The following is a 21,947-nucleotide window of genomic DNA, read 5'->3' as shown; positions in this document are numbered from 1 at the left end:
GTTTGGGTTCAAGGGCCGCAGACAATTCTTCAGAAGACCCCCAAACTCTGAATTCAAGCCACAATATACTCTGAAGACAGTGAAGCATGGTGGTGCAAGCATCATGATATAGGCAGGTTTCTCTTACTATGGTGCTGGGCCTATTTAACACATACCAGGGATCATGGACCAATTTGCATATATCACAATAATTGAAGAGGTCATGTTGCTTTACGCTGAAGAGGAAATACCCTTGAAATAGGTGTTGCAACAAGACAACAACCCTAAACACACCTTGCTTCCAGTCCAACAAAACTGAGGTTATGGAGTGGCCGGCCCAATCCATGGACCTTAATTCGGAAGAACACTTGTGGGGAGACCTCAAAAATGCTGTTTCTGAGATAAAACTAACAAATGCAAATAAAGCCTTGTTCACATCTGTGTTGGTATTCCGTCTTATTTCATCTCATAGAATTCAATGACAATCTTGATAAAACCTATTATAACCAATGTCATACTTCCAGTTAGGGACATGGCCCTTTCAATTGTTCCCCTTTGATAGAGCAGGTGAACAGAAATAATCAATGCAGTAGAGCCAAAATAATATATTGTAATGTAAACAGGTGACTACACCAAGATCATAGCACTGGAGATACAGAATGGAAGGTAGAACTAATACCGGATAAGGCTACATGCACACAAAACACGTGAATCACAGGATGTCAGAAAATAGTACGGATGGCGCATGAATGACATCCATGTACAGTCTGTGCCCTCCGCAGACCCCATTCATTTCCTGCAGTAAGTCCAGCCCAGAAAACAGACAGAAATAGGACCTATTCTAAATTCTGTTCCAGGCTCACAGCCCCCAACGTATCTGTGAAAATACACAGGTGTGTGTAAGGAGCTATAGAGAATAAATGGGTCACTGTGCATAGAGCTTAAATATATAGACTATGTACACCAGGGGTCCTCAAACTTTTAAAACAGGGGGGCCAGTTCACTGTCCCTCAGACCATTGGAGAGCCAAAATATAGTTATAAAAAAACAAAAATGCAGAACTATGAACAAATTCCTCCCCACACAGTATTAAATGCTCCACAGTAGCTTCCTAGAATTAGGGGGCGTTCACACTACCATCAGTGTCGAAAAGTCGGACATCTTTACATGCGGACAGTGAAGGAAGGGCACGGAGTGCAAAAGAACGCACCCGATCGACATTTAAATAAATGACAGGTGTCACGGACATAGCTAGTGTCCGCTCCTAATGTCCGTGCCAGATTTTGAACGGACACTAGGAGCGGACACTACCTGTCGGACACAGACGGTAGTGTGAACGCCCCCTTATATTACCTGAAGTTCCATGAAGAGCCCCCCGTCATCGTCCTCCTTCAGACTGCAGGCGCTAATGACATACGTCATCTCGACTGCGCCGGGACAAAGGTCACACTCTGCAGTCAGTGTAGGCCGCAGTCGTGTGGACTGCGGCCTACACTGACAGCTTTCATCTGTACCTGCATTTGCACATACAGCTGAAAGAAGGGATCGCTCACTAACGGGGAATCCTGTACTGGATTCTCGGTTAGTGAGAGATCCAGGCCACGGTGCGTGTGCCAGCAGAGAGGGCATAGGTTCGCCATCGCGGCCCTATGAGCTCCATTACAGGTGCGCTGCTCCTGCCAGTGGGCCGGAAAATGTCCTTGGCGGGCCGCATGTGGCCCACAGGTCATAGTTTAAGGACCCTGATGTACACCATAATGCTACATACTAGGTTAATTCCATATGCAGTAACTACATGGAGAGTTTGGAGCCACCTGTTGGTGATAATAGGGTCCTGCAGTATTTATGTTTTTGCACTGATTACTATGCCTTTATACCTTTGGGTCAAGAGAAAGTCAACACCCCATTTAATAAAGTAAGAAGCGTCAGGAGTCATGACATTATTGAATCTTTATTAGTCTAGACAAGCAAAGCAGAGTGGCCAGTGCATGGGGCTGGCTGAAAAACGCATGATGGAAAGAGGAAAGGGGGGGAGGGGAGGGGGAGAAAAACCAAAACCAAAAAACATATGCAAGGAAAAAAGATGCTCATTGGCTACATTCAGAGTCAAACTAAACCCCTGAACTGATCAGAGAAAGTGGGGGCTTTCGTGCATACAAGAACTGGATTTCCAATTGTGGCCTTGAAAATGCTGGGGACAGGAAGATGATCATAAGGAACAAAAACCAAGTATGTGTGCAGACAAAGGGTTAACCATGATAATATAGCCAGAGAAGAACATCTGAACACTGAGGCAGGTGTCCGCTGTAGCAAAAAGCAGCAGTTCCCATTCCTGTACACTTGCATAAATTCATAGGGCGGGAGTGACATAGGGACACTGCTACCGTATATAAGAAAACTAAAACAGTCTTACTTTAAAATCCATAGTTTTGTGTATGCAGCTCCCAATGCTGATGGAAGTCTTTATCCACTCAGATATTGAGTGTGACCCAAGCACAGCCAGTCTGCAGTAAACTTGTGGAAGTCTGATAGGTAACCCCATGTTTCTGAACTACCACATTTCTACTGTCCTGTATCCAGGAGGATTTGCATATAGGACAGTAGATGTACAGGAACTTGATGTAGAGTAGGTTTGTACTCTAACACGTCTGTACAGGAGCTGGAAACATAAGACAGTTATATACTATCTGCAATTTTTTCTTACAAACATTGTAGCATTAAAGGGATTGTCTCCCTATTAGTGATTATGGACATCAGAGGGAAGACCCAGGACTCCCTTTTGAGATTCTAGTGAGAGCCCCTGTGTGCAAACAGCTCTCTTTCTGGTGGGTTAAAATTACCCTTGTATTAAATGGATTGCCATTCATCTGAACAGCAGCCATATACAACCACCTGCTCCAGCCATCAGTCAAGGACAAGACCCAGGGCAATGAGCTGATCACCTCTGATAAGACAAATCCCTTGAAAGAAATGGTTGCACGGGTATAATGTAGGAAAAGACTGACATGAGACAATACCTTTATACAGATACTTGGCTGCAATTCTGAGCGATATCACCTAAGAAAATCACTCTGAAAGTAGCAAATCTGTATACGTACAAACATGTGCATTGTTTCCTACAGGAAAATGTGGGCAAACATTGAATACACTTACCGTAAAAACTCTCTCAAACTGCTGCCTGTTTCCATAACCTATCAGGCCTGTGTACGCAGTAAGCCTTAGCGATTGACCAATATAGTCATATAACAGATCAATATGGACAGTCGCTCAGGCTTTACTTCAACACAGACCCACTGGGTAAAGGAGTATACATTTTTACAGTTTTTTTCTTTTCAAGATCTTAAATATTTGACAGATTTGCAAAAATATAAAGAATATCCATAGAAGTTCAGTTTCCTTATTTTAGGACAATGGCTATTAACCATCTCCACCACATCTGATGCTTCATGCCCTGAGTGGGAACTGCAGCTTTTTTTCTACAGGCATTGAAAGGACAATTTAGGTTTTTGCGTTTCCATTGTTTAACCAAGTAGTAGTTTTATTTAGAGCAGGGAGTTAGAACAGAGCCTTGGAAATCTTGCTGGAAGTGACCAATATAGTTATAACCAAGAAAGAGAATGAACTCTCCTCCTATCCTCCACCTGCCAGATCAATAACAGACACACACTGGTCTCAACAGGAGGAGCATGCATGAATGGTTATAATGTAGCATGATAGTGGGTGCAGGCAGATGACAGACATTGAGAAATATGGTAGAATCAACCAAAAACAAAACAAAACCAAAAACGACCAGTTTTGCAAAAGAAGAAAGGGAACAGCAACCCATGTAGCAGGGATAGGGGCCTACAGGATGACCTCAGATCACAATACTGGGGGGCATGATCAATAGTATAGAATGGGAAAAGTAAAATGTCACCCATAAAGTGTATTTCCGGGTCGAGGAAATGATTATGAAAAGGGAAGTTACCTGTCGGGGATATTTTTTGCATGCAAACATCCCATAGACTGAATGAATACAGGTATCATTTGAGGGGATTATGTAAGTACAGGTTCACCACAGTGAAAGAGGCCACAGATAACATCCATGACAAATGAAATTGGACAGCTGACAAGATGCAATGACAACACAGGAATATCATTGGTCACTAGTGAACGGGCGGGCTACTTTATTTCATGATATGGATCCCTCCACAGGGTACAGGCAATACATACATATATGTATTAACAGGCAGGGACTGTCTTTACCAATGACATCAATGTTGAGAAAAAAAAAAAAAAAATCTCCAAGCTCCCTCACCTCCTCCCAGTTACAACCATACTGTCCTGAAAGATCTAGATTGTAGACCTGGAGAAACTGCCCTCTAAAACTGAACATAGGAAAATGGCAATTCGGCAAAAACCGTGGCATAGTCCCCTTACACCAAAGAGAATGCCAATATGGATACAGTCAGAAGTGAAGGTGGTATAAAATGACAGACAATGGTACTGCACAAGGAGGGTATGAGGGGGAAAAATGCTAGCACTGCCCATAACAACCAATCCCATGACAGCTTTAAAGATTAGAGAAAAAACAAAAAACACAGCTTTCTGATTGGTTGCTATAGACTAGTCCGCCATTTTCACTTTGCACTCATTTCCACAGATCACCTTTATGGACTTCATGGATTGTCACACTGATTGGATTGGTTGGCGGGGAGGTTAGGAGGGTTGGATTGACCCTTTAACAAAAAACAAAAACGTCCATCGTTCAGGGGCAGTTTGACATACGATAATCTCTTTCATTATTGTTCCAGGGCAAATACAGAGCAGATATAGGGCCAGAGGGGGCAGGAAAGAAGTCAGAGTACATTTATAAACTACAGGTATATAATTATACAGGGATACAGTGGACTGGCCAAAAAAAAAAAAAAGAAAAAGAAAAAAAAGATAAACAAAAAAAAATGAACTTTAGGAGGAGGAGAGGGTGGAAGTTACGTTGTAGCTCGCGTCAGAAGTTACAGATACTGAAAGATTCATCTCAGTCCCAAGCCTACAGGCGGCACCACAAAGTCTATTCAGTTTCTTTTTTTCATGTTTTAAAGTTACTTTTAGGATTTGTGTTTTTTTTTTTGTTTTTTTTTTGTTTGTTTGTTTGAAGATCAGTTCTAGTCAAAGTCGAAGTGACGTCCTTACTGTTTGCTTCGGGTCTGGCGTTCCTGAAAGACACGAGGAAACAAGAGCAGTGGTAAACCAGTAAGTACAATAAATATCCAAGGAGCCAGCAACTGGAACACAGCGCCAAGTCTACATCTTTATCTGGAAGATCCACATTTCTCCTTATAGTGGTTGCAACAGTTTTTCTGAAACAGAGCCCCAATACTCCCCACAGAAACAATGGCTTCATATAATTTTGCCACTAGGGGGAACTCCCTACAAATAGATCTGTGTAAGCCCTGTCACCATCCCTGACATGTGGTAGTAAGTGAGTGTATTCCCAATTGCAGCTACTAAGTAATGACTAAGCCATGTTAGGGGGAGGGCACGTGCACATCAGCTGCGTAACGGGAGTCTACCATCTTACCTCCCCCCAAGCATCTTCGATGGTCACCACTATGTTAGCACATTACAGTGATAAACATCACACTTTTGTTATGCTTGTCATCTGTAGATTTGGAGAAAGTGTTGAAATTGTCAGCAAAAGAGGCGTTTCCCATTGGTGGGGTAGTTGTGGTCTTGTTGAGCCCTCAACTCCTGGAGCACTACAATACCATCTGTGTGTAGCAACTCTTGCAGTGCGGGTTGATCCCCACATCACTATGATATGTATTCTACTAGAGCAGAGGTCCCATTGCTGAAGGTTCACCACCAGTGCACCAACTGCCTCCTTTGCACACAACATCGAACAACAAAGTTGTTTTTCTCCAAATACATTTTTTTTTAAAATATACATTAACAGGGGCATGTTGTTTACTAATGTATGGAGGGCTATAACGGAGTGGAATAAGCCTGAAAGAGGTCTGCTCATTAAAATCAATGCCATTGTATAGAAAGGCCACAGACCCAAACGATGAGGCAGCCAAACATGGGTGCTTCACAATCAGAAACTGCCTTTATAGGCCCTAAGGGTCATGTGGCCCCAGATTAACCAGAAATCTAAAGCTGTGATTTACTAGTCCAGCATAAACCCCTATGACAGGGCAGGTTGTTTGGCAGCCCCATTTACCATAAAGATCCCAATGGTCTTTTCTAAACTTTGAAATGAAGGCAACAAAATTTAAAAAAAAAAAAAAAAAAAAAAAAAAACCCATTGCCATGCTAACCCTGGTCAAATTACTATAAAATAGACACAACGTGACAAAAATACTGAGTCAATTTTACCGTAACATGACCAGAAAAAACAAAAAAATGGTGTACGTATAAAAATGTATTTGACACAAAAAAAGCAGCGCACACTAGTGTTTGAGGACGCCATCCCCAATTCCACTTAAAATGGACAGCGAGTAAAGTCCTGCAAGCAGAACTTCTCGCAAATGATTTCAGTATAAAATTGGCAGAAACCCAAACACTAGTGTGAATCTAGGATTAATCAATCACTTTGATAGCCCAACAAGTAACATGCTATAAGGGTTAGGGGGCATTCACATGGAGTAAAGTGGCACGAATTTTGGCACGATAACTCGCGGAAGAATCAGCGTTTTAAAAAAAAACAAAAAAAACCAAACAAAACATTGATTTCAATGGGTTCAGTTTTCCACGTGGATCCCATGGGAGTCTTTTTTTCAGCGATGATTCTGCCGCGAGTTATCATGCCAGAATCAGTGCCACTTTACTCCGTGCGAATGCCCCCTTAAACTTTGTCTGCCCTCAAAAAACCCTGGAACTTAATTGGTTATAAATAGGGCATTCCAGGTGTGATCAGCTGACCACCATGGATACAGCAGCTGTGTAGCACACCACAAAATAAATAGCCATGCTACAAAGACTCTGTGCTCAAATATCTGGGGATCTGGAGCATAGGACCCTCTTCTCTATAATGTTCAAAAGTGTTATGTACACTGTTCATCTAAATAGAACAAACCCTTTCTAGTCTATGACTGTATAAGGGTCAGTTCACATGTGCAGCGCCCGCGCGGGTTTTGACAGAGAGACGCGGCAAGCCGCGTCTCTCTCTCTGGCCAAAACCCGCCTGCCGCGACCATCGTGGCTTTCCCCTCCTATGTCGGCTCAAATGAATGAGCCGACACAGGAGGGTGCTGCCGCTAGGCAGAATCCGCGGTCCAGCGTGCCGCGGCTTCCGCCTGAAGAAAGGACATGTCGCTTCTTTTCTCCGCTAGCAGCAGCCCGCCGCTAGCGGAAAAAAGAAGCCCGGCAGTCTGCATAGACCACCATTGTAAAGGGGCGGATTTTGAAGCGAAATCCGCTGTCAAAATCCGCCCCTTTGTTCACGTGTGAATGAGCCCAAGGCGTTTGAAAGAGTCAGAAACACATAGACCAAGGACACCTGGTCATAGTGTTGGCCAAAAGTATTGGCACCCCTGCAATTCTGTCAGATAATACTCCGTTTCTTCCAGAAAATGATTGCAAGCACAAACTCTTTGGTATTAATATCTTCATTTATTTTACTTGCGATGAAAAAACACAAAAGAGAATTAAAAAAAAAAAAAGTCAAATCATTGATCATTTTACACAAAACTTCAAAAATGGGCCGGACAAAAGTATTGGCCCCCTCAGCCTAATACTTGGCAGCACAACCTTTAGACATAATAACTGCGAACAACCGCTTCCGGTAACCATCAATGAGTTTCTTACAATGCTCTGCTGGAATTTTAGACCATTCTTCTTTGGCAAACTGCTCCAGGTCCCTGAGATGTGAAGGGGGCCTTCTACAAACTGCCATCAAGAGATCTCTCCACAGGTGTTCTATGGGATTCAGGTCTGGACTCATTGCTGGCCACTTTAGAAGTCTCCAGTGCTTTCTCACAAACCATTTTCTAGTGCTTTTTGAAGTGTGTTTTGGGTCATTGTCCTGCTGGAAGACCCATGACCTCTGAGGGAGACCCAGCTTTCTCACACTGGGCCCTACATTATGCTGCAAAATTTGTTGGTAGTCTTCAGACTTCATAATGGCATGCACACGGTCAAGCAGTCCAGTGCCAGAGGCAGCAAAGGAACCCCAAAACATCAGGGAACCTCCGCCATGTTTGACTGTAGGGACCGTGTTCTTTTCTTTGAAGGCCTTTTTTTTTCCCTGTAAACTCTATGTTGATGCCTTTTCCCAAAAAGCTCTACTTTTGTCTCACCTGACCAGAGAACATTCTTCCAAAACGTTTTTGGCTTTCTCAGGTAAGTTTTGGCAAACTCCAGCCTGGCTTTTTTATGTCTCTGGGTAAGAAGTGGGGTCTTCTTGGGTATCCTACCATACAGTCCCTTTTCATTCAGACGCTGATGGATAGTACGGGTTGACACTGTTGTATCCTCGGACTGCAGGGCAGCTTGAACTTGTTTGGATGTTAGTCGAGGTTCTTTATCCACCATCCGCACAATCTTGCATTGAAATCTCTCGTCAATTTTTCTTTTCCGTCCACATCTAGGGAGGTTAGCCACAGCGCCATGGGCTTTAAACTTCTTGATGACACTGCGCACGGTAGATACAGGAACATTCAGGTCTTTGGAGATGGACTTGTAGCCTTGAGATTGCTCATGTTTCCTCACAATTTTGCTTCTCAAGTCCTCAGACAGTTCTTTGGTCTTCTTTCTTTTCTCCATGCTCAATGTGGTACACACAAGGACACAGGACAGAGGTTGAGTCAACTTTAATCTATTTCAACTGGCTGCAAGTGTGATTTAGTTATTGCCACCACCTGTTAGGTGCCTCAGGTAAGTAACAGGTGCTGTTAATTACACAAATTAGAGAAGCATCACATGATTTTTCAAACAGTGCCAATTCTTTTGTCCGCTCCCTTTCTATGTTTGCTGTGGAATTATATCCAATTTGGCTTTTTGACAATTTTTTGTGGTTTTCCATTGAAGACAAATTAAATGAAGATAATAATACCAAAGAATTTGTGATTGCAATAATTTTCTGGAAGAAAATGATTATCCGACAGAATTGCAGGGGTGCCAATACTTTGGGCTAAGAGTGTGTGTGTGTATTTTTGTAAAGGCAAAAAAAAAAAACCTCTCGTGCTAAACAGTGGCTGAGATGATATTGCACTCCCCTGGACAACCCCTGCTGGGCTCTAATAGTTACCAACATTTTCCAGGCTCACAAGTGTTATCGGGAGCCTCTGCTGAGACACTTGGTGAATTTCAGACTAAGGTGCCTTCACACGGCGTAGCGCGCAGCTCCTTTAGACACGTATGCACGTGTCCGAGCGCGGCGCTTCAAAACAGAGCCCATTGATTTCAATGGGTGCCGATATACGCACGCTACCCATAGAAATCAATAGGTAAAAAAAAAAAAGCCTCCGATTGATTTCAGTGGGTAGCGTGTGTATATCGGCACCCATTGAAATCAATGGGCTCTGTTTTGAAACGCCGCGCTCGGACACGTGTATACGTGTCTAAAGGAGGGGCGCGCTACGTCGTGTGAAGGCACCCTAAGACTCCACTGGACAAAGCAGTCAAGCTGGAGTCTGCTGTAACTAAGTAATGTGCCAGTCATCTTCTCTGTTAAATCACATATGGCATTAGAGCAGACCATGCAGCCATCATCCCAGTTCCGGAAGCGTGGATAATTTACCTTCTGTACAAGTCTTCTCCCTCTCTTTTGCTAGCAGTTCCTCTCTCTGATGCCACTGCCATTCTATGCAAATGAAGGGGGGAGAAGACAGATTGAGCAAGTCATCTAAGCAGTGAAAAAAGACAGACATTCCACTCCCTTGTGAGGAGGGATCACATTCATATACATGGGTAACAAAATGACAATATTTTATAGATATTCACATATACAGACTGTAAAATTCCAATAATGCAGCATCCTGGATAGATTATCAGCAATTCCATCAGATGTACATACATACAAACATTATACTTACCTGTTACTTAAATCAATTCTACTTCTGGGAGGCGCATCTGCCAGAAAGGATGTGAAGAGACACCTTGACTACAGCAATGACTACACAGATCAGCACTAGCAAATACCTCAACACACGACACAACAAATGTTTGGTCTGAACCAAAAGTGCTTTTATTATACCCTCAGCCTCTTCAGATTGGATGGCATTGTATAAGCAGGATAAGACATGCAGAAATGGTACCTCTCCCTGTCAGACTGCACTAGCACAGACAGCCAAGACCTGACAGCCATTGTAAATGCCCATATCAGACAAATTATGAAGCAGTCAGAAAGTAGTCGTTGTTTTGGCCTACTGACTCCAGAGCCCTGCTCATTAAGTATGCAAAAAACCCCAAAAACCTGGAATATATTCCTGGCTCACAAAGATGTAGGTATGCTACAAAGTATCTGGGCATATTCACACATAGATTTGTTTCAGAAATTTCTGAAACTGTCCATTACTTTGAAAAAGCAGCTGCAGAAATAATGTGATTACTGCCAAAAGAACCTCAGGTGAATGAAACGGCTGAAAATTGGCCATATGTGAATAGAACCTTAAAGGGAATGCATAATAAGTTTTTGTTTGTTTTTTTTTAAATATATTAAAACCAGCTGAAACTTATGAATTCCTTCTAATTTGCTTTTATTTTCAAATTGTGGATTTTTTTCTTCCTCTATTTTCTATACATTATTTGGGGGCTGCCATTTTATTTTAACTTCTATGAACCATTAACAGCATTTAGCGCTAAGCTTAAAGAGGACCTTTCACCATATCCGGGCACAGGCAGTTCTATATACTGCCAGAAAGCTGACAGTGCGCTGAATTCAGTGCACTGTCGGCTTTCCCGATCTGTGCCCGATGTGAAGAGCTTACGGCCCGGTACCGTAGCTCTTCTATGGTCAGAAGGGCGTTTCTGACTATTAGCCAGAGACGTCCTTCTGCCTCGTGGCGCCAATCGCGCTGTGCTGCGGAGCGGGGAGGAACGCCCCCTCCCTCTGCTCACACAGCTCGTCCATAGACGAGTATTATCAGGAGCAGGAGGGGGGCGTTCCTCCCCGCTCCACAGTACAGCGCGATTGGCGCCGCGAGGCAGAAGGACGTCTCTGGCTAATGGTCAGAAACGCCCTTCTGACCATAGAGCACTACGGTACCGGCACCGTAAGCTCTTTACACCGGGCACAGATCGGGAAAGCCGACAGTGCGCTGAATTCAGCGCACTGTCGCTTTCTGGCAGTATATAACACTGCCTGTGCCCAAATATGGTGAAAGGTCCTCTTTAAGGGCCCATGCACACAGAGTAAACGCGCGCTCATATTGCATAATACATGAGTAAAAAATGTCACTGAAGTCAATGGGAATCTGATTCTTTACACGTATTCTTTACACGTGTATTATGCAAAAATGGGTGTGCGTTTAAACCGTGTGCACAGGCCCTTACAGAATAGGTCTGGGCACAGGCAACAAGAGACTGGAGCACATTCATTTAGGTCTATGGGAGAGTATTAGGCTAAGTTCAGACTGAGTATTTTGGACCAGAATCTGAGGCAGAGGCCGCCTCAGGTTCCGCTCCAAAATACGGAGTAGCAGCAACTGGATACCAGCTCAGTGCACCGGTATCCAGTCGTAGCACTGCGATCCAGATTAGGCCCAAGTGAATGGGCCTAGTCGAGAGTATCTTCAGGCGGATTCACGAGGGGACTCCGCCTGAAGAATGACCATGTCCATTCTTTTTTTTTTTCCGGGAGCCGAACAAACAGATCCCATTGAAATCAATGGGAGCTGTCTTTTTGGTCAGGATTTTGAGGCGAATTCGGTCTCAAAATCCTGACAAAAAAAAAAAACCTTGTGTGAACTTACCCTTATAGGCATGCTCTGGGCAGGAAGAAGGGTGTTAAAAAGTGGTGACATAGTATCTATAGCAAGGTTATCCAGAAGCATATCCAGATATAGCCCCCCCCCCCCCCATAGCAAAAAGTACTAAGCAGGACTAGCACGATATTTTATTAATATGGTTAGCAATAGGAGACTTCAGTGATTATTTATTTCTTTGTCTGGAAGACTAGCCTCCCAACAGCAATATTTGCCTACTCACAGTCTCTTTCCTTAACCTGCTTTCACATTCTTCAATAAGTCACAGGATCTTTTTAGATGGAATGTTGTATAGCCCATGTGACCTCAGATTAGGGCTGGGAGATTATGTCCCAAATCAAAATCACAATTAATAAAACAGATTACAATTAAATTAGCATATTGTTAGGATTTTATTTTTATTTATTTCGCACACACCTTATTTCCATTCCACTGGAGTATTGCTTTAAAAAACCACTGTATAGTATGTCGGTCTTCATGAGCAGTCGTGTGAGTGAAATGTGCCAAAATGATCAAGAGATTTCCATCAGGCAACTAGTGTAAGTAGAGTCATTAATATCCTCTGTATAGTTCCAAATTATAAAACGCACAACTCACAACCACTACAAGGGGGAACTCAGTGCAAGGAATTAATACATATACCATTGTACCATTTAGGCTAGGTTCACACTAGTGCTTGATTTCTGTTTGCGGTTTCTATCCCTTTATCTGCTTAAAAAAATCCTGCAAGCAGGACATTTCTCTTCCCATTTTCCCACCTTTTTCGGGCAGAAACCCAGCAGACCCCATAAACTAGAATGGGATAACGGCTTTTAAGCAGGTTAGCTTTCCGTTTTTTGGGTCCCCAAGCAGAAGATACCATTGCCCCCATGGAAGGTAACCAGTTGGTACTCTCTTCTATTATAATTCTTTCTAAGATGTAAATGAGGCGAGGGCTGCAAAAAAAAAAAAAACCCCTCACAATTGCCAGTCCATTAAGCTTAAAGTGTATCTCTCATTTTTTTAATTTGTTATTGTGCCATTATGTCAGGAGGTGTTTAGTGACCATTTTGTAATATACTTTATTATTTTTTTATTTTACAGGCTGTAACATTCTCCCAAACAATGTTCTGAGCTGTTACTAGGGAAATCTGTACATAGTTATATTAGGAATATACAGACCTGAAGCATTTACCAAGGGGGATGTTCACTTCAAATGGCTGTTTCTCCAGTTTTATACCATAGAAAACGAATTATGATACCATAATAAAGATGAGATTCTCATATGCCGAGAATGAACGAAGATTGACGAACTAGCTATAATAGAACCCAAGATCAGTAGTTAAAAAGTGTCAGGAATTTGAACTTAAAGAGGGTTGGCCACTTTCAGACCAATACTGAGACAAAATGTTATTGTTAAATAATTAAAAGGATGTCCAAATTTCCAATATTCTTTCTGTATCAATTCCTCACAGTGTTCTGCTTTGTCATTCATTCTGTTACTTCTAGTGACCATGGTCATGTGATGTACAGTCCATGGTCATGTGATGTACAGTCCATGGTCATGGGGTGGATACACAGTATGGTAATTAGATATCTGCCCGGTAACGACCTGTGTGCTTCACATGGTTGGAATTTTATCCACTAGAAGTACAAGAATGAATGACATAGGAATTTATACAGCTAGTATAATGGAAAATTGTACAACTTTATTACACAAATAATGACATTCGTCTCAATAGCGGTCTGAAAGCAGCCAACCCTTTTTAATATGGAGATACTGTGTTTGTAATTAGTGACATCAGGAGGTGTTATAGCTAGTACTTCAAACCGGAGAATGTCACAAGCATTTCCTCCAGGTGGAATAAAACCAGAGATGCAGCCATTTGAAGTGGCCATCTTCCCTTTGGTATATACTGCAACTCTACATGCTGCATTGAGAACAGTCAGTCTCCCTGCCAAAGCTCAGTTAGATCACGGATAGTGGGAACTTTACAGCCCATGTTCTTTTAAAATGAAGTTTGATTGATTAATAAAGAATACTACAAAAACGTTGTGAAGGTGGGGCTGCTAGACTGCCATTAATCTCATACTGATGACCAATCCTAAGGACAGGCCATCAAAATCTATAGCTCAAAGATCCCCTTCAGTGTGTTTCATTAAAGGAACTGCATTCACTAACACTAAATCCCCTCTCTTTTTCTGAGGCCCAGGCTACCTACAGATACATAGGTCACACTAGGTTGGCCTATCCACCATTCAGTGGCATAACTAGGAACGGCAGCGCCCCGTGGCGAACTTTTGACATGGTCGCTGCCCGCCGAAGACCCCGACTAGTTCCCCCCCCCCCCCCCTCACATTCCTGCGCTCTCTATTATTCCCCTTAGTGGCCCCTGCACACAGTATTATAATCCCATAGTGCCCCCTGCACACAGTATTATGCCCCACTGTGGACACCCATGAAGAATTATTATACTCTGGGGTCTTTTCAGACCACAGAGTATAATAATCGGAGACCGAGAAGGGATATAAACATAAAAAACAATGTTACTTACCTATGTCCAGCTCCGCTGCAGTACTCCGTGGTGTCGGCTTTCTTCAATGACATCCGGGACGTCACATGACCTGCGTCCCAGCCATGTGACGTCAGGGAGCGTCCAGAAGTAGGCCCGAACCTGCCCGAAGAGGTAAGTAACAATTTTTATGTTACTTCACCTAATGTCCTGGGCCCTGTGGCAGCTACCCTGGCAGTTACGCCACTGCCACCATTGTTCTTGTCAATCTGAGGACTAGAAAAACTAACATGTGACCACCGTTTTAGCAGTCCGCCTAACTATAATGGGATCAGTCAGTTGTCCTTTTAAACCGTAAAGAAAAAAAAAAAAAAGCCAGACTTGTAGCACCAGGTCATCCGGCAATTTTGGACACATGCTGCAATGGAGTCCAATAAGATGTGAATGAAGCGCGAGTTAGTCTGAGGCTATAAACAGATCTCTCTAAATGTAAGCAAGGATGTTTTCTTGCAATGACAGCAAGCTTCACTGTATACTGCCTTATTTTTTCCATCTAAATGATCTTCCATTTTTGTCAGTTGTTCAGCTCTACTGATAGATCAGAACAATGGCCAAGCAACACCTAAGAATCAACAAGCTTACTAATGGCTGCAGACCATCTGCTTATATTGTTACATGGTTTTATGCATGTACAGTGTTGGCCAAAAGTATTCGCACCCCTGCAATTCTGTCAGATAATACTCATTTTCTTGCAGAAATTGATTGCAATCACAAATTCTTTGCTATTATCTTCATTTAATTTGTCTTCAATGGAAAACCACAAAAAAATTGTCAAAAAGCCAAATTGGATATAATTCCACACCAAACATAAAAAAGGGGGTGGACAAAAGTATTGGCACTGTTTGGCATTGCTTCTCTAATGTGTGTAATTAACAGCACCTGTTACTTATCTGAGGCACCTAACAGGTGGTGGCAATAACTAAATCACACTTGCAGCCAGTTGAAATGGATTAAAGTTGACTCAACCTCTGCCCTGTGTCCTTGTGTGTACCACATTGAGCATGGAGAAAAGAAAGAAGACCAAAGAACTGTCTGAGGACTTGAGAAGCAAAATTGTGAGGAAGCATGAGCAATCTCAAGGCTACAAGTCCATCTCCAAAGACCTAAATGTTCCTGTGTCTACCGTGTACAGTGTCATCAAGAAGTTTAAAGCCCATAGCACTGTGGCTAACCTCCCTAGATGTGGACGGAAAAGAAAAATTGATGAGAGATTTCAATGCAAGATTGTGCGGATGGTGGATAAAGAACCTTGACTAACATCCAAACAAGTTCAAGCTGCCCTGCAGTCCGAGGGTACCCTATCCATCGGCATCTGAATGAAAAGGGACTGTATGGTAGGAGACCACTTTTTACCCAGAGACATAAAAAAGCCAGGCTGGAGTTTGCCAAAACTTACCTGAGAGCCAAAAACGTTTTGGAAGAATGTTCTCTAGTCAGATGAGACAAAAGTAGAGCTTTTTGGGGAAAGGCATCAACATAGAGTTTACAGGGAAGAAGAAGAAGAGAAAAAAAAAACAAAAAACCCACTTTCAAAGAAAAGAACACTGTCCCCACAGTCAAACATGGCAGAGGTTCCCTGATGTTTTGGGGTTGCTTTGCTGCCTCTGGCACTGGACTGCTTGACCATGTGCATGGCATTATGAAGTCTGAAGACTACTAACAAATTTTGCAGCATAATTTAGGGCCCAGTGTGAGAAAGCTGGGTCTCCCTCAGAGGTCATGGGTCTTCCAGCAGGACAAATGGTTTGAGAGAAAGCACCGGAGACTTCTAAAGTGACCAGCAATGAGTCCAGACCTGAATCCCATAGAACACCTGTACAGAGATCTCAAAATGGCAGTTTGGAGAAGGCCCCTTCACATCTCAGGGACCTGGAGCAGTTTGCCAAAGAAGAATGGTCTAAAATTCCAGCAGAGCATTGTAAGAAACTCATTGATAGTTACCGGAAGCGGTTGTTCGCAGTTATTTTGTCTAAAAGTTGTGCTACCAAGTATTAGGCTGAGGGTGCCAATACTTTTGTCCGGCCCATTTTTGGAGTTTTGTGTAAAATGATCAATGATTTGACTTTTTTTCATTCTCTTTTGTGTTTTTTCATTGCAAGCAAAATAAATGAAGATATTAATAGCGAAGAGTTTGTGATTGCAATCATTTTCTCGAAGAACATGAGTATTATCTGACAGAATTGCAGGGGTGCCAATACTTTTGGCCAACACTGTATAGCTAGCTCATGAGGAGTTCTCTTCTTTCAGCAGCCTGTGGTGATCCTTCACTTACAGGCTTTGTGTGAACATTCAAAACCCCAGTACTAAACTATGGCTGCTGTGATAAAAGCAAGGCTGTGGAGGTAGAGACTGGACCAATTTTGGATGGAGTGAAGAGTTACCGACTGGCTTCAGAATAAAAGGATTCATTAATTTCATTTATACAATTACTCAAATAGATTTTTGATGCATAGCTTGTTGCATATTTACTTTAATAAGAAAACAATCAATTGCTTTTTAGTGATCTTAAGTGGCTTATGAATGACCAGGGAGTCAGCCGTTCATGAAGAATGAAGAGTTCGAGCCAGGCTGCAGAGAAATAGAGTCAGAGTCAGTGGTTTGGCCTACTGACAATACAGCACTGGATAAAAGAAAGGGAAGAGGAGATGCAGCTCCAAATTCTCTGCACCTCTTAGTCTGCACACTGTGGGACAGGGAATAGATAAAGCAATTTGGGAAGTTAACAGAAAATGACAAAGCTGTCCATTCAGGTACTGCAGTTATCTGGCTGTTTGGAAGCTCACAGTATGTTTTCTGGATGGAAAAACAGAAGAGACTGCAAGAAAAACTAATGCACTTCAAGGAGAAAGATGGGTAAAAAAGCAGCAAAGCTGGGTTCACACCTGTGTTAGTCCGGTACTAAAGCGTTGTACTGTACACACAGCCCTGTCTAATGATAGACAATGGATCCTGAGGGACACCACTGACTAGAATGGGGTTCATCAAGTATCCATGTTCTTTATCTTGACAGATGAAAAAGTCTTGCATACAACATTTCTAGCTGCACATTACCAAAAATACATCTAAAACTTCTCAACTGCCTACTCACTATATACAGTGCCTACAAGTAGTATTCAACCCCCTGCAGATTTAGCAGGTTTGATACGATGCAAATAAGTTAGAGCCTTCAAACAAGAGCAGGATTTATTAACAGATGCATAAATCTTACAAACCAAAAAGTTATGTTGCTCAGATAAATTTTAAACATAAAAGTGTGGGTCAATTATTATTCAACCCCTAGGTTTAATATTTTGTGGAATAACCCTTGTTTGCAATTACAGCTAATAATCGTCTTTTATAAGACCTGATCAGGCCGGCACAGGTCTCTGGAGTTATCTTGGCCCACTCCTCCATGCAGATCTTCTCCAAGTTATCTAGGTTCTTTGGGTGTCTCATGTGGACTTTAATCTTGAGCTCCTTTCACAAGTTTTCAATTGGGTTAAGGTCAGGAGACTGACTAGGCCACTGCAACACCTTGATTTTTTCCCTCTTGAACCAGGCATTGGTTTTCTTGGCTGTGTGTTTTGGGTCGTTGTCTTGTTGGAAGATGAAATGACGACCCATCTTAAGATCCTTGATGGAGGAGCGGAGGTTCTTGGCCAAAATCTCCAGGTAGGCCGTGCTATCCATCTTCCCATGGATGCGGACCAGATGGCCAGGCCCCTTGGCTGAGAAGCAGCCCCACAGCATGATGCTGCCACCACCATGCTTGACTGTAGGGATGGTATTCTTGGGGTCGTATGCAGTGCCATCCAGTCTCCAAACATCACGTGTGTGGTTGGCACCAAAGATCTCGATCTTGGTCTCATCAGACCAGAAAACCTTGAACCAGTCTGTCTCAGAGTCCTCCAAGTGATCATGAACAAACTGTAGACGAGCTTTGACATGACGCTTTGAAAGTAAAGGTACCTTACGGGCTCGTCTGGAACGGAGACCATTGCGGTGGAGTACGTTACTTATGGTATTGACTGAAACCAATGTCCCCACTGCCATGAGATCTTCCCGGAGCTCCTTCCTTGTTGTCCTTGGGTTAGCCTTGACTCTTCGGACAAGCCTGGCCTCGGCACGGGAGGAAACTTTCAAAGGCTGTCCAGGCCATGGAAGGCTAACAGTAGTTCCATAAGCCTTCCACTTCCGGATGATGCTCCCAACAGTGGAGACAGGTAGGCCCAACTCCTTGGTAAGGGTTTTGTACCCCTTGCCAGCCTTGTGACCCTCCACGATCTTGTCTCTGATGGCCTTGGAATGCTCCTTTGTCTTTCCCATGTTGACCATGTATGAGTGCTGTTCACAAGTTTGGGGAGGGTCTTAAATAGTCAGAGAAGGCTGGAAAAAGAAATAATTAATCCAAACATGTGAAGCTCATTGTTCTTTGTGCCTGAACTACTTCTTAATACTTTAGGGGAACCAAACAGAATTCTGGTGGTTTGAGGGGTTGAATAATAAATGACCCTCTGAATAAACTTTTCACAATTTAAAAAAAAATTAAAGAAATAACATTCTTTTTTGCTGCAGTGCATTTCACACTTCCAGGCTGACCTACAGTCCAAATGTCACAATGCCAAGTTAATTCCAAATGTGTAAACCTGCAGGGGGTTGAATACTACTTGTAGGCACTGTATACTTGGGCAATTAACCTTGCAAGGATGTACCAGTACTAGATCATGTAGTACCAGGAACGTGGCTGTTACTGACAGCAGGCCTAACCAAATAGAAGGAGGGGAAATTTCCCCCCCTGCCTTCTCAAACACCATGGAAGCTGCCATGATATGGCTTCCTCCTGGAAGTCATGTGACTGTGATCAAGTGCTGTGAAAGAGAAAAATACATTAAAAAAAAAAAAAAAAGAAAAGTTTTTCATGTGTGAGTCCCATTCAATTTTTTTTTTTTTTATTTCTAATATATAAGGGCTAGTTCACACGGGGACATGGACGCTGATTTTGACAGCAGATTTTGCGGCCAAATCAGCGTCCATACAATGTCCACACTATGTGAACTGCTCCCGCCGCGACCATCGCGGTCTTCACCTCCGCTGTCGGCTCAAATGAATGAGCCGACATGGAGGGCGCTGCGGCTGGGCGGAAGCCGCGGCTCAGCGCGAGCGGCTTCCGCCCGAACGATAGGTCATGTCGCTTCTTTTTCTGCTAGCGAGCTAGCAGAAAAAAAAAAAAAAGCGAGCAGTTCACATAGGGATACATTGTATGGACGCTGATTTGGCCGCGAAATCCGCTGTCAAAATCAGCGTCCATGTCCCCGTGTGAACCAGCCCTAAAAAGAATTTTTTTTTAATTTTTTTTTTTTTTAACACAAGTGGGAGGATAAAAAAAAAAAAAAAAAAAAAAATTGATTTTCAAAAACATGAGTAAAAAAAGTGCCCAATAATGAACCAGGAAAAATGGCTTGGGCATGAAGTGGTTAAGGAGAATTGGGATTTTTTTTTTTTTTTTTTTTTTTGGGGGGGGGGGGGGTAATGACAGCCACTTGTGACTATACTGACACTGTAAGACAACAGTGGCACAAACAGCCACGGGTATTAAGCTTGTACTATCCAAAGATAGAGTGAATAGAATGGTGGAACAGGAAGATGTCAGCTTACTGATCCACCATTCAGGCAGCTGCTAGTGATATCCACAGTGCAGACCTGCTGAATCAAGCCAGGAACAAGAGAAGGAGAGGATGCAGAGAGTTCTGCTGGAACAGGACTGGGCAAGCACTTTTTATTACATCAAAACTACAATGTGGCGGGCCACAGGGAAGAGAATCATATATGCTAAGGGGGTAACCCACTTGGGAGAGCATCCTATATACCATGGGTGGGTTACTAGGGAGAGCATCATGCATACACTTTTGGAGGGGGGATGGGGGTTTGGGTTGGAGGGTGTTGTGAGGGGCCACTGTTTGGTTATAAGATAGGAATACTTCACTGATCACGGGAGGTCTCTCGTACCCCCCCATCTGGGAAGCAGTGCTTGTGCAAATGCTTTGCTGCTCCATTCATACCTACGGGGCTGATGACAGATGCCACATTTAGGTTGGGGACAGGATTCCCATTCTTATGACTGGTGTATCCCTCACCAGTGAGACTTGACAACTTATTGCCTATTCACAAGGTAAGTGACAACTTGTCAAAATCTCTTTAATTATAACTGGTATCTGAATTCTCAAACATACACTTAGTACATTAAGTGTTATGCTAAAAAAAAATAAGGCAAGCCCATTCAGATAAATCCTAAGCCACACTACTCACATATGAGCTGGAAAATGTATGAAGTTTATTCTAGAATTCACATTACATAGAGGGGGGGGGGGGTCTTTCAATCAGTAAGGGCACAATGTTTCACCTCAATGTCATGCACAACTATAAAACACACACATTTTATTCAGGACCTCAATTTTGCCCTCACAGACCCAGGTTGCTCTGATTGGTAAGGTCTGATCTCATCTGCTAAAAAGCATCAGTACGTGTACCATACATATATAGATCAAACAAGATCAATCCTATCAGGGTGCAGCATCCAATAAAATCCTAGGACAGCAGCTCTTTACAGGACCTGCAACTCCACTCACAAATCACTGTAAGTAGAAAAGATGAACGTTTTAGGCTAGGTTCACATTTGCACTGGGTCTCAGCCGCAGAAAGTGCCGAAAAGGACCTCTCTCTGCCGGTTTCAGTACAAAAAAAAAAACAAACAAACAAAAAACACACCATCAGAAACCAGATGGTTACAGACCCCAAAGCTTTAACGGTCCAGGTCTCAGTTATTCCGGTAAACATGAACGATGAAGACCGATGCATAGATGTGAACCTAGCCTTACATGATATTTATTATCTGTTGCCTTAAAGGGGTATTCCCATGAATATAATTTTTTAAGTTTGTAGATAATTAAAAGTTAAACATATTTGAAAATATAAGCAATTAAACATTTTGCAGAGCTATAAAGATTTTATTTAAATATCTTGGTCTTGATCGGTTGTCAGTGGCTATGACCATGAATGCAGGAACTTTCTAAGGGTGCATTCACACTGAGTAAACGCTAGCTTATTTTGTAAAGTAAAATTACACTTGTAAATTTTGCTATCCCATTGACTTCAATGACATTTTACAGGCGTATTTTTACAGGCGTATTTTTACAGGCGTATTTTTACACTTGTAAAAAAATATCATTGAAGTCAATGGGATAGCAAAATTTACAAGTGTAATTTTACTCTACAAAATAAGCTAGCGTTTACTCAGTGTGAATGCACCCTAAGATCAGAAAATCCGCCATGATTTCCTTATTGTGGCTGAGATATCTTCTGATACATGTAGTGTCCCTGTCTGATAACCCGGCTACAATAAGAAAATCATGGCTGGGGTTCTGACCAGTCCCAGACCATAGAAAGTTTCTGTATTTGTGGTCATATCCATTGGCAACTGATCAAGACAACAGACTGTCACTACGAAGATGAATAGAGAAAATCTTTAAAATGC

The 21,947-nt window shown here is 42.6% G+C and overlaps 1 protein-coding gene across 2 annotated transcripts in view; it reads right to left on the bottom strand.

Moving 5' to 3' along the window:
• Nucleotides 1–1,917: 1,917 nt before the first annotated feature.
• The window catches only part of YTHDF1 (YTH N6-methyladenosine RNA binding protein F1), a 28,572-nt gene continuing 8,542 nt past the window's right edge, over nucleotides 1,918–21,947 (bottom strand). For both annotated transcript variants that reach the window (XM_075277011.1, XM_075277012.1), the window contains exons 5-6: nucleotides 9,701–9,763; nucleotides 1,918–5,174 (exon numbers count right to left, since the gene is read on the bottom strand). In XM_075277011.1, the coding sequence (XP_075133112.1) occupies nucleotides 9,731–9,763 (33 nt within the window). In that variant the 3' untranslated portion in view covers nucleotides 1,918–5,174; nucleotides 9,701–9,730. The remainder of the gene's footprint in view (nucleotides 5,175–9,700; nucleotides 9,764–21,947) is intronic.

Source organism: Leptodactylus fuscus, chromosome 6 (assembly GCF_031893055.1).
Source record: "Leptodactylus fuscus isolate aLepFus1 chromosome 6, aLepFus1.hap2, whole genome shotgun sequence".
NCBI lineage: Eukaryota > Metazoa > Chordata > Amphibia > Anura > Leptodactylidae > Leptodactylus > Leptodactylus fuscus.
Note: the sequence above shows the minus strand (reverse complement) of the source record. Positions and strands in the feature narration are given on the sequence as shown.